At 53.6% G+C, this 13,368-nt stretch overlaps 1 protein-coding gene across 2 annotated transcripts; it reads right to left on the bottom strand.

Moving 5' to 3' along the window:
• Positions 1-4,304: 4,304 nt before the first annotated feature.
• fktn (fukutin) lies at positions 4,305-12,830 on the bottom strand. Of its 2 annotated transcripts, none has more exons than XM_033976325.2 (11): positions 12,584-12,830; positions 10,818-10,853; positions 9,960-10,136; positions 9,798-9,852; positions 8,810-8,898; positions 7,692-7,819; positions 7,142-7,274; positions 6,807-6,936; positions 5,879-6,012; positions 5,637-5,761; positions 4,305-5,046 (listed from the first exon to the last, which is right to left on the bottom strand). In XM_033976325.2, the coding sequence occupies exons 1-11, from the start codon at positions 12,683-12,685 to the stop codon at positions 4,833-4,835; spliced, it is 1,323 nt and encodes a 440-aa protein (XP_033832216.1). In that variant the 5' UTR covers positions 12,686-12,830; the 3' UTR covers positions 4,305-4,832. The 2 variants fall into 2 exon arrangements, with proteins under 2 accessions (XP_033832216.1, XP_055081678.1); XM_055225703.1 differs by having other exon boundaries at positions 4,310-5,046; positions 9,960-10,133.
• Between the last annotated feature and the right edge of the window lie 538 nt (positions 12,831-13,368).

The raw sequence follows: 13,368 nt of genomic DNA, 5'->3' as shown, positions 1-13,368 counted from the left end.
ACAACTTGTATTTTTTCCCCTGCCACAAAAATATCTGCCTGATTACTCGTACTTGTAATGTTTGATTTAGAAAAGAACATTGCTACTGTTTTATTTACATTGAGCTTTAAGGTGGACTGATTTAACCATTCTGAGACATGGGCCATGGATTGTGTGAGTTTATCAGCTACTTGAGTCGTGTTTTTACCATGTGCATAAATGACTGTATCATCTGCAAACATCTGAATGAAGGTCATTTATGTACAGAGAGAAAAGCAATGGACCTAGAATGGAACCCTGCGGGACACCAGTAGACAGAGGGAGGGGAGTGGTAATTATCCATTTTGACAGACTGTGATCGATTTGATAAATATGATTCTATCCATTTTATTGCATGTGAGGAGAAGTTAAACTTGGTCAGTTTGAATAATATTTTATGGTTTAGTGTCAAAAGCTTTTTTCAGGTCGACACAGCACCAACCACACCACCCTTATCCAGTAAATCTTTGAGATTTTCAATAAAATAACAATTAGCCTTTTCAGACTTGTTCAGATCGTGGCTCGTGTCACAAGCTAAAGGCTAATGCTAGCACCTTTACACCATAGCTCCCTGTGCGAGTGGCGCCCCCTGTAGGAACAGTGTGATTCAGTCGCAGCCACGGAGATACTTTTAATCTTAAACACTGCCAAAAATATAATATTTATTCTTTTGTCTTTAACCAGAGTCACGACGACGGCCCCGCCCACTACGACGACCACGACGACGGCCCCGCCGCCGACGACCACGACGACGACCACCACCACAACGACGGCCCCGACGACGACCACGACAGCCCCGCCGACGACCACCACGACCACGGCCCCGCCCACGACCACGCCGACGACCACCACGACGACGGCCCCGCCGACGACCACCACGACGACGGCCCCGCCGACGACCACCACGACGACGGCCCCGCCGACGACCACCACGACGACGGCCCCGCCCACGACCACCACGACGACGGCCCCGCCGACGACCACCACGACGACGGCCCCGCCGACGACCACCACGACGACGGCCCCGCCGACGACCACCACGACGACGGCCCCGCCGACGACCACCACGACGACGGCCCCGCCGACGACGACGACCACCACGACGACGGCCCCGCCGCCGACGACCACGACGACGACCACCACCACAACGACGGCCCCGACGACGACCACGACAGCCCCGCCGACGACCACCACGACCACGGCCCCGCCCACGACCACGCCGACGACCACCACGACGACGGCCCCGCCGACGACCACCACGACGACGGCCCCGCCGACGACCACCACGACGACGGCCCCGCCCACGACCACCACGACGACGGCCCCGCCCACGACCACCACGACGACGGCCCCGCCGACGACCACCACGACGACGGCCCCGCCGACGACCACCACGACGACGGCCCCGCCGACGACCACCACGACGACGGCCCCGCCGACGACCACCACGACGACGGCCCCGCCGACGACCACCACGACGACGGCCCCGCCGACGACGACGACCACCACGACGACGGCCCCGCCGCCGACGACCACGACGACGACCACCACCACAACGACGGCCCCGACGACGACCACGACAGCCCCGCCCACGACCACCACGACCACGGCCCCGCCCACGACCACGCCGACGACCACCACGACGACGGCCCCGCCGACGACCACCACGACGACGGCCCCGCCCACGACCACCACGACGACGGCCCCGCCCACGACCACCACGACGACGGCCCCGCCGACGACCACCACGACGACGGCCCCGCCGACGACCACCACGACGACGGCCCCGCCGACGACCACCACGACGACGGCCCCGCCGACGACGACCACGACAGCCCCGCCCACGACCACCACGACGACGGTCCCGCCCACGACCACCACGGCGACGACCCCGACCACAACGACGGCCCCGACGACGACCACCACGACCACGGCCCCGCCCACGACCACCACGACGACGGTCCCGCCGACGACCACCACGACGACGGCCCCGACGACGACCACCACGGCCCCGCCCACGACCACCACCACGACGGCCCCGCCGACGACCACGCCGACAACCACCACTACCACGACGACAACCACGACGGCCCCGCCGACGACCACCACGACGACGGCCCCGCCCACGACCACCACCACCACGCCGACCACGCCGACAACCACCACGACCACGGTCACGACGACGACCACGACGGCCCTGCCCACGACCACCACGACAATGGCCTCGCCGACGACGACCACACCGACAACCACCACCACCACGACAGCCCCGCCCACGACCACCACGACGACGGCCCCGTTGACGACCACCACGACGGGCCCGCCCACGACGACGGCCCCGCCCACGACTACGATGACTACAACGACGGCCCCGCCTACGACGACCACGACTACGACGACGGCCCCGCCCACGACTACGATGACTACAACGACGGCCCCGCCTACGACCACCACGACGACGGCCCCGCCTACGACCACCACGATGACGGCCCCTACCACGACGGCCCCACCCATGACTACGATGACTACAACGACGGCCCCGCCCACGACTACGACGGCCCCGCCCACAATGACAACTTCGATGACCATGGCCACCACAGAGGCCCCCAACGATGGTCCTGCCCACGACGACGAAGATGACAACGAAGACGACGGCCCACGAGAGTCACAACCACAAAGACGGCCCCAGGATTAGAGCGAGTTAAAACATTTAAGACCAAAATGACAGTGACATCACACTGGGGGTTTTCTGCTTTTTCTCTTTGACCAGAGTCACTTCCACGACGGCCCCGCCCACGAAAGTCACAACCACAGAGGCGGCGACGGCCCCGCCCACGAGAGTCACAACCACAGAGGCGGCGACGGCCCCGCCCACGAGAGTCACAACCACAGAGGCGGCGACGGCCCCGCCCACGAGAGTCACAACCACAGAGGCGGCGACGGCCCCGCCCACGAGAGTCACAACCACAGAGGCGGCGACGGCCCCGCCCACGAAAGTCACAACCACAGAGGCGGCGACGGCCCCGCCCACGAGAGTCACAACCACAGAGGCGGCGACGGCCCCGCCCACGAGAGTCACAACCACAGAGGCGGCGACGGCCCCGCCCACGAGTCACAACCACAGAGGCGGCGACGGCCCCGCCCACGAGAGTCACAACCACAGAGGCGGCGACGGCCCCGCCCACGAGAGTCACAACCACAGAGGCGGCGACGGCCCCGCCCACGAAAGTCACAACCACAGAGGCGGCGACGGCCCCGCCCACGAAAGTCACAACCACAGAGGCGGCGACGGCCCCGCCCACGAGAGTCACAACCACAGAGACGGCGACGGCCCCGCCCACGAGAGTCACAACCACAGAGGCGGCGACGGCCCCGCCCACGAGTCACAACCACAGAGGCGGCGACGGCCCCGCCCACGAAAGTCACAACCACAGAGGCGGCGACGGCCCCGCCCACGAGTCACAACCACAGAGGCGGCGACGGCCCCGCCCACGAAAGTCACAACCACAGAGGCGGCGACGGCCCCGCCCACGAAAGTCACAACCACAGAGGCGGCGACGGCCCCGCCCACGAAAGTCACAACCACAGAGGCGGCGACGGCCCCGCCCACGAGAGTCACAACCACAGAGGCGGCGACGGCCCCGCCCACGAGAGTCACAACCACAGAGGCGGCGACGGCCCCGCCCACGAGAGTCACTACCACAGAGGCGGCGACGGCCCCGCCCACGAGAGTCACAACCACAGAGGCGGCGACGGCCCCGCCCACGAGAGTCACAACCACAGAGGCGGCGACGGCCCCGCCCACGAGTCACAACCACAGAGGCGGCGACGGCCCCGCCCACGAGAGTCACAACCACAGAGGCGGCGACGGCCCCGCCCACGAGAGTCACAACCACAGAGGCGGCGACGGCCCCGCCCACGAGAGTCACAACCACAGAGGCGGCGACGGCCCCGCCCACGAGAGTCACAACCACAGGGGCGGCGACGGCCCCGCCCACGAAAGTCACAACCACAGGGGCCAGTACAACTAAACTACGACTGGAGACACAGACTAGACTCACTGTGACTCAAATGATTTTACCTCCAAAAAATTTAATAAAATTTTGTATTTTTTCATAAAGTGTCTTTTTTATCACTGAGATGGAGTTTGACCCTTGAGTTTGACCCCTGGTCCTGCCCCACACTGTCCCCCCTCTGCCCCACACTGTCCCCACACTGTGTTCTTGGGCAAGACACTTAAGAATGTGACTATTTAGAGATACAAGAACGGGAGGGCATCTGACACACAGGACACATTTCTGACACTTTATTAGCAATAAACAAATATGAAGACATGAGTCACTGGGCCACAGGAGACAGACCTGGTTCAGTCCTGGTTCAGACCTGGTTCAGACCTGGTCTAGTCCTGGTTCAGTCCTGGTTCAGTCCTGGTTCAGTCCCGGTTCAGTCCCGGTTCAGTCCCGGTTCAGTCCCGGTTCAGTCCCGGTTCAGTCCCGGTTCAGTCCCGGTCTAGTCCCGGTCTAGTCCTGGTTCAGTCCTGGTCTAGTCCTGGTTCAGACCTGGTCTAGTCCTGGTTCAGACCTGGTCTAGTCCCGGTTCAGTCCTGGTTCAGTCCCGGTCTAGTCCTGGTTCAGTCCTGGTTCAGTCCCGGTTCAGTCCCGGTTCAGACCCGGTCTAGTCCTGGTTCAGGACCAGGGCAAAGCTGGGATCAAACCACAGACCTTCAGGTCAGAGGGCAAATGCTCCACAGACTGTCCTTCATTATTCGAGGCCTGTGATAGGTTCGTCTTCAAATGTTCCTGGTCTGTGATTGGTCAAAACACCTGAATAACCTCCTCCCACTGATCCACAGGCCACACCCCGTTGTCGAGGACGTTGCTAGGTGACGTCTTCCAGTCCCAGGTTGCCACGGGAACGCTCCACCCGTCGCCGTAGTTCGCTCGGACGTAATCCAGCGTCTCGCAAGGAACCCGCACCTTCAACTCCAGAAACAGGGTCCAACACAGAGAGAAGCGCGGAAAGACATACCTGCGGACAAGGCGTTAAGAGACTGGACAACTGGACAAGAGTGGACCACACACTGGATGTAGCTAACCTGCTAGCATACACTGTATATATAAATGGACATCGCTAACCTGCTAGGCGCCGCGCTCCAAACAGGAAGTGATCATGATGCACTTCCTGCTCCATCGACTCTTTGTCCAGTTCACTCTCTGTGTGTAAACAGCGCCCCCTCTGTCCTCTCTCTGTCTCTGCTGCTTCAGACTCATTCTGGTCTAAGCGCTAACCCAGTGAAAAGGGGCGTTACCTTCAACAGCCTCACTCCTGATTGGCTCTTTGTTTGTTGTATGCTAGCAGGTTAGCCGTGTGTGTTTATATACACAGTGTACGCTAGCAGGTTAGCCGTGTGTGTTTATATACACAGTGTACGCTAGCAGGTTAGCCGTGTGTGTTTATATACACAGTGTACGCTAGCAGGTTAGCCGTGTGTGTTTATATACACAGTGTACGCTAGCAGGTTAGCCGTGTGTGTTTATATACACAGTGTACGCTAGCAGGTTAGCCGTGTGTTTATATTATATGATATAAAGTGTGTGGTGTGGACAGTTGGGACTCACTTAAACTTGCGTCCCGTTCTCGCCTGTGTTCCTCCGTTCCACATCACGTCTCCGTCGTCGTAAAAGAAAAAAATGTCAAGTTTGACGTCGTCCAAAAGAAATGAGAGCTCCAAGCTGTCCTCCACCTGAGACACAAACAGAACCGGGTCTAAACCAGGACTAAACCGGGTCTAAACCGGGTCTAAACCAGGACTAAACCAGAACTAAACCAGGACTAAACCAGGTCTAAAATCAGGACTCACCTTCCCAAATCGGTGCTTGAGCCTAAGTCCAGACGCGGTCAGGACTTGGACTATCTCTGGTCTGAAGTCCTGGACTAAGACCCCGATGTCGACGTCTCTGCTGTAGGAGATGACCCCGCACTGCCTCAGCCAACCTGCAGGGGGAGTTCCTCATGCTGAGTGTGTTTAGTGAGCATTGATTGTAAATAGGTATTTGTAAATTTGTAAATGTACATATTTTTAATTATGTCCACATTTTTTTGTAATGTTGATTAATGTGCATTGTCCCCTTTTAAATAAATAAATAAATAAAAGTATGTTAGTGTTTTTTTAAGTACATAGCATGTTAGCATGTATAGCATGTTACTGAGTTTTGCATGTTAGCACCATTAGCGTGTCTAGCATGTTAGCGCCTTCAGCGTGTCTAGCATGTTAGCGCCTTCAGCGTGTCTAGCATGTTAGCGCCTTTAGCGTGTCTAGCATGTTAGCGCCTTCAGCGTGTCTAGCATGTTAGCGCCTTCAGCGTGTCTAGCATGTTAGCGCCTTCAGCGTGTCTAGCATGTTAGCGCCTTCAGCGTGTCTAGCATGTTAGCACCATTAGCGTGTCTAGCATGTTAGCACCATTAGCGTGTCTAGCATGTTAGCGCCTTCAGCGTGTCTAGCATGTTAGCGCCTTCAGCGTGTCTAGCATGTTAGCGCCTTCAGCGTGTCTAGCATGTTAGCGCCTTCAGCGTGTCTAGCATGTTAGCGCCTTCAGCGTGTCTAGCATGTTAGCGCCTTCAGCGTGTCTAGCATGTTAGCGCCTTCAGCGTGTCTAGCATGTTAGCGCCTTCAGCGTGTCTAGCATGTTAGCACCTTCAGCGTGTCTAGCATGTTAGCACCTTCAGCGTGTCTAGCATGTTAGCGCCTTTAGCGTGTCTAGCATGTTAGCGTGTGCGCTGGCTCTCACCTAAACAGGTGCCGCTGCTGATCCAAAATGGGACCTGGATCAGGCCCAGAGTCTGGACCGAGATCTGGAGCAGAGTCTGGACTTTCCTCCTGAAGTCCAGAGCGGCCGGGCCCAAGTCCTGAGGGTAGAGCTGCAGAGAGACAAAGAGACGAGGAGGAAGTACAACCATAAAGGAGGACGTCTGCTCCACAGCGCCCCCTCATGCTCAGGGACAGCAGTGCACTTCAAAATGGAGTTCGTTGAGAGCTGAGCTTCAGTTTGTTTTTGTTGCCATAGCGATGTTTGTGTAGGAGCATCTGAGCATGTGCAGATCACCGTCCAAAAGTCCGGCTCACCTGCAGGAAGCTGCGGGCGTCACGGTAACCACACTCCAGGAAGTGGGCGTGTCTCTGCTCCAACAGGAAGTGGGTGACGTTCCGAGGGACACGCACATCTAGACCGTCCAGGACCGTGAGAACCAAGTCCAGTCTGAAACAGGGCAGAAACCAGGACTGAACCAGGACTGAACCAGGACTGGACCAAGACTGGACCAGGACTGGACCAGGACTGGACCAAGACTGGACCAGGACTGGACCAGGACTGGACCAGGACTGGACCAGGACTGGACCAAGACTGGACCAGGACTGGACCAGGACTGGACCAAGACTGGACCAGGACTGGACCAGGACTGGACCAGGACTGGACCAGGACTGGACCAGGACTGGACCAAGACTGGACCAAGACTGGACCAAGACTGGACCAGGACTGGACCAGGACTGGACCAGGACTGGACCAGGACTGGACCAAGACTGGACCAAGACTGGACCAGGACTGGACCAGGACTGGACCAGGACTGGACCAGGACTGGACCAAGACTGGACCAGGACTAAACCAGGACTAACTGACCTGTCGTAGGCCCCTTGGTGGCGGCCGTAGTCCAGGTGTTTGAAGGGGAAGGTCCGGTCTTGGTCTGGTCTCAGTCTCAGACCTCCATGCCACAAGAATCCACCGCCACGTTCTACAAAGAAGACCAACTGCAACACACAAAACCAGGACTAAACCAGGACTAAACCAGGACTAAACCAGGTCTAAACCAGGACTAAACCAGGACTAAACCAGGACTAAACCAGGACTAAACCTGGACTAAACCAGGTCTAAACCAGGACTAAACCAGGACTAAACCTGGACTAAACCTGGACTAAACCTGGACTAAACCAGGTCTAAACCAGGACTAAACCAGGACTAAACCTGGACTAAACCAGGTCTAAACCAGGACTAAACCAGGACTAAACCTGGACTAAACCTGGACTAAACCTGGACTAAACCTGGACTAAACCAGGACTAAACCAGGTCTAAACCAGGTCTAAACCAGGTCTAAACCAGGACTAAACCAGGACTAAACCAGGTCTAAACCAGGACTAAACCAGGACTAAACCAGGACTAAACCAGGTCTAAACCAGGACTAAACCAGGACTAAACCAGGTCTAAACCAGGACTAAACCAGGACTAAACCAGGACTAAACCTGGACTAAACCTGGACTAAACCTGGACTAAACCTGGACTAAACCAGGTCTAAACCAGGACTAAACCAGGACTAAACCTGGACTAAACCTGGACTAAACCTGGACTAAACCAGGACTAAACCAGGTCTAAACCAGGTCTAAACCAGGACTAAACCAGGACTAAACCAGGACTAAACCAGGACTAAACCAGGTCTAAACCAGGACTAAACCAGGACTAAACCAGGACTAAACCAGGACTAAACCAGGACTAAACCAGGTCTAAACCAGGACTAAACCAGGACTAAACCAGGACTAAACCAGGTCTAAACCAGGTCTAAACCAGGACTAAACCAGGACTAAACCAGGACTAAACCAGGTCTAAACCAGGACTAAACCAGGACTAAACCAGGACTAAACCAGGATTGAACCAGGACTAAACCAGGACAGCAGCTCTCCTGACACTACACTAGGGGCGGGCAGCTAATGGAATGTGGGTCAAAGGTCACAAATCTCAGGACTCACCTGTATGATGTTTCCGTGGCGACGCAGCAGCAGGTGCAGAGGGACCTGGTCACCTGACACGTCCAAACCGACCAATCGAGGGTCTTCTCCTGACAAAATAACATTAAATATACCCACTCCGGGGCATTAAAGAGGGGCATTTACTCCTGTGGGGTATTAAAGAGGAGGTATTTACTCCTGTGGGGTATTAAAGAGGAGGTATTTACTCCTGTGGGGTATTAAAGAGGAGGTATTTACTCCTGTGGGGTATTAAAGAGGAGGTATTTACTCCTGTGGGGTATTAAAGAGGAGGTATTTACTCCTGTGGGGTATTAAAGAGGAGGTATTTACTCCTGTGGGGTATTAAAGAGGAGGTATTTACTCCTGCGGGGTATTAAAGAGGAGGTATTTACTCCTGTGGGGTATTAAAGAGGAGGTATTTACTCCTGCGGGGTATTAAAGAGGAGGTATTTACTCCTGTGGGGTATTAAAGAGGGGCATTTACTCCTGTGGGGTATTAAAGAGGAGGTATTTACTCCTGCGGGGTATTAAAGAGGAGGTATTTACTCCTGTGGGGTATTAAAGAGGAGGTATTTACTCCTGCGGGGTATTAAAGAGGAGGTATTTACTCCTGTGGGGTATTAAAGTATTAAATATTCTCCCAAAACATATGAACATGTTTTATAAGTTTCACTTTTGTTTTTGTCGCTCTGAGTCTCTCCTCTCTTTGCTCTCTGTGCTAAGCCCCTCCCCTTCAGAGCACTAATGAAACTCCTGCACATCACACCAGGTTTGTCACGTCATAGTGCAGTTTGTGTCATGTTTTTGTTTATTGATGGAGGATTGTCGTGTGGAGCGTGGGTGATGTAGGCTTGTGGGCGGAGCCTCGTACAGGCTCATACTGCTAACTGTATGGTTTGAATAGGGCCCAGGAAAGATCTCTAGATTATTCAAACATGGACGACATCTAACCCTCTAAATGTTTTTAATAACAGTCATAAAGAGTCACCTGACGTCAGGATCCAGGTGAAGTCCTTCTGCTCCAGCGACGACAGGAAGCAGCTCTGAGGACAGAGGGCAGAGGTCACATAGAGGTCACACAGGGGTTACATAGAGGTCACACAGGGGTCACACAGAGGTCAGAGCAGGCCTGTCATGATAACACACTCACGTCGTGGCCCCAGTGCTTGGCGTTGAGGCCAAATGCTGTGATTGGTCGGCTGCACAGGAAGTTGCAGTGGTGATGCCCAGGTGCATTATGGGAGATGGAGTTCAGAGCTGCAACGTCGATGAGAAAGACAGGAAGCCGACAACTATGGGCCGCAGACAGGAACGACCTCACCACCTGCTGCACAGAGAACAGGACTAAACCAGAACTGAACCAGGACTGAACCAGGACTAAACCAGGACTAAACCTGGACTAAACCAGGACTAAACCAGAACTGAACCAGGACTGAACCAGGACTAAACCTGGACTGAACCAGGACTAAACCTGGACTGAACCAGGACTGAACCAGGACTGAACCAGGACTGAACCAGGACTGAACCTGGACTGAACCAGGACTGAACCAGGACTAAACCTGGACTGAACCAGGACTGAACCAGGACTGAACCAGGACTAAACCTGGACTGAACCAGGACTGAACCAGGACTGAACCAGGACTGAACCAGGACTGAACCAGGACTGAACCAGGACTGAACCAGGACTAAACCAGGACTAAACCAGGACTAAACCAGGTCTAAACCAGGATTGAACCAGGACTGAACCAGGACTAAACCAGGACTGAACCAGGACTGAACCAGGACTGAACCAGGACTGAACCAGGACTGAACCAGAACTAAACCAGGACTGAACCAGGACTGGACCAGGACTGGACCAGGACTGGACCAGGACTGGACCAGGACTGAACCAGGACTGAACCAGGACTAAACCAGGACTAAACCAGGACTGAACCAGGACTGAACCAGGACATAAATCTGATCTTTAAACTACCGTGTCTTTCATGCTTCCGTTTAATGAGGAGCTCACCCATTGGCTGTCGGCGCCCAGGGGGCGGGACCCGGCCTGCAACACAAACACATGAAAACAAAAGGTCAGTGTGTGTGTGTAGCGCCGCAAACATCCTGGAAAACACACACATAATCTGCCACGAAAACCCACAAAACCACAAGTAAACTGACCAGAGCTGAAAAAGTGTGTGTTGCTGTAGTGTGTGTTGTTGTAGTGTGTGTTGTTGTAGTGTGTGTTGTTGTAGTTTGTGTTGTTGTAGTGTGTGTTGCTGTAGTTTGTGTTGCTGTAGTGTGTGTTGCTGTAGTGTGTGTTGCTGTAGTGTTTGTTGCTGTAGTGTGTGTTGCTGTAGTGTGTGTTGCTGTAGTGTGTGTTGCTGTAGTGTGTGTTGCTGTAGTTTGTGTTGCTGTAGTGTGTGTTGTTGTAGTGTGTGATGCTGTAGTTTGTGTTGCTGTAGTGTGTGTTGTTGTAGTGTGTGATGCTGTAGTTTGTGTTGCTGTAGATTGTGTTGTTGTAGTGTGTGTTGTTGTAGTGTGTGTTGCTGTAGTGTGTGTTGCTGTAGTGTTTGTTGCTGTAGTGTTTGTTGCTGTAGTGTGTGTTGCTGTAGTTTGTGTTGCTGTAGTTTGTGTTGCTGTAGTGTGTGTTGTTGTAGTGTGTGATGCTGTAGTGTTTGTGTTGCTGTAGTGTGTGTTGCTGTAGTTTGTGTTGCTGTAGTTTGTGTTGCTGTAGTGTGTCATGCTGTAGTTTGTGTTGCTGTAGTGTGTGTTGTTGTAGTGTGTGATGCTGTAGTGTTTGTGTTGCTGTAGTTTGTGTTGCTGTAGTGTGTGTTGTTGTAGTGTTTGTTGCTGTAGTTTGTGTTGCTGTAGTGTGTGTTGCTGTAGTGTGTGTTGCTGTAGTGTGTGTTGCTGTAATGTGTGTTGTTGTAGTTTGTGTTGCTGTAGTTTGTGTTGCTGTAGTGTGTGTTGCTGTAGTGTGTGTTGCTGTAGTTTGTGTTGTTGTAGTGTTTGTTGCTGTAGTTTGTGTTGCTGTAGTGTGTGTTGTTGTAGTGTGTGTTGCTGTAGTGTGTGTTGCTGTAGTGTTTGTTGCTGTAGTGTGTGTTGCTGTAGTGTTTGTTGCTGTAGTGTGTGTTGCTGTAGTTTGTGTTGCTGTAGTTTGTGTTGCTGTAGTGTGTCATGCTGTAGTTTGTGTTGCTGTAGTTTGTGTTGTTGTAGTTTGTGTTGCTGTAGTTTGTGTTGTTGTAGTGTGTGATGCTGTAGTGTTTGTGTTGCTGTAGTTTGTGTTGCTGTAGTTTGTGTTGCTGTAGTGTGTGTTGCTGTAGTGTGTGTTGTTGTAGTGTGTGTTGCTGTAGTGTGTGTTGCTGTAGTTTGTGTTGCTGTAGTTTGTGTTGCTGTAGTGTGTGTTGCTGTAGTGTGTGTTGTTGTAGTGTGTGTTGCTGTAGTTTGTGTTGCTGTAGTGTGTGTTGCTGTAGTTTGTGTTGTTGTAGTGTGTGTTGCTGTAGTTTGTGTTGTTGTAGTGTGTGATGCTGTAGTGTTTGTGTTGCTGTAGTTTGTGTTGCTGTAGTTTGTGTTGCTGTAGTGTGTGTTGCTGTAGTGTGTGTTGTTGTAGTGTGTGTTGCTGTAGTGTGTGTTGCTGTAGTTTGTGTTGCTGTAGTTTGTGTTGCTGTAGTGTGTGTTGCTGTAGTGTGTGTTGTTGTAGTGTGTGTTGCTGTAGTGTGTGTTGCTGTAGATTGTGTGTAGTTTATTGTTGTTTCTTTCTCTTCTCAAACAGGGGTCTCTGTGTTTACTGACCTTAGTGACGTACTTCCGGTAGTAGTACAGCTGGAACAGCAGGAACGCGCAGCTGCCCAGCGCGAGCACGTACAGCAGCGCGCTCCGGTTCACGCGCACCATCCGACCCTCGGTCACGCGCACCTCATGCCGCACCTGGAGCGCGCTTAGCAGCGGGAAACCGCAGCGGGAAACGTGAGCAGAGCGCGAGGAGCCCGGAGCACAGCCGCCATCTTAGACACCAACACTTCCGCCGCGACACCTTCACAATAAAAGACACAGTGTCACAGTAAAAGACACAGTGTCACAATAAAAGACACAGTGTCACAATAAAAGACAGACTGTCACAATAAAAGACACAGTGTCACAATAAAAGACAGACTGTCATAATAAAAGACACAGTGTCACAATAAAAGACAGACTGTCATAATAAAAGACAGACTGTCATAATAAAAGACAGACTGTCATAATAAAAGACAGACTGTCATAATACGAGCAATAAGGGCTGTCTGACACACACACTGGGAGAGATCTCTAGATTACTCAAACGTGGATGACCTCATGTTTGTGACGAGGAGCACAGTTCAAACCTGAGACAAAGGCACAAAAGTGAATTTAACAGCGTCTGTTTGAGAAAACACGCCCAAGATCTGTTTATTTTTTTAACTCAAGAACTACTGTGGGCCGCAACCCAACCCACTGCTTTAGTCCAGGTTTAGTCCTGGTTTAGTCTTGGTTTAGTCCTGGTTTAGTCCAGGTTTAGTCCTGGTTTAGTCCAGGTTTAGTCCTGGTTTAGTCCAGGTTTA

This window comes from Periophthalmus magnuspinnatus, chromosome 12 (genome assembly GCF_009829125.3).
Source record: "Periophthalmus magnuspinnatus isolate fPerMag1 chromosome 12, fPerMag1.2.pri, whole genome shotgun sequence".
NCBI classification, from domain to species: Eukaryota; Metazoa; Chordata; class Actinopteri; order Gobiiformes; family Gobiidae; genus Periophthalmus; species Periophthalmus magnuspinnatus.
The sequence above is the reverse complement of the archived record's forward strand: the minus strand, read 5'-3'. Positions and strand labels throughout refer to the sequence as shown.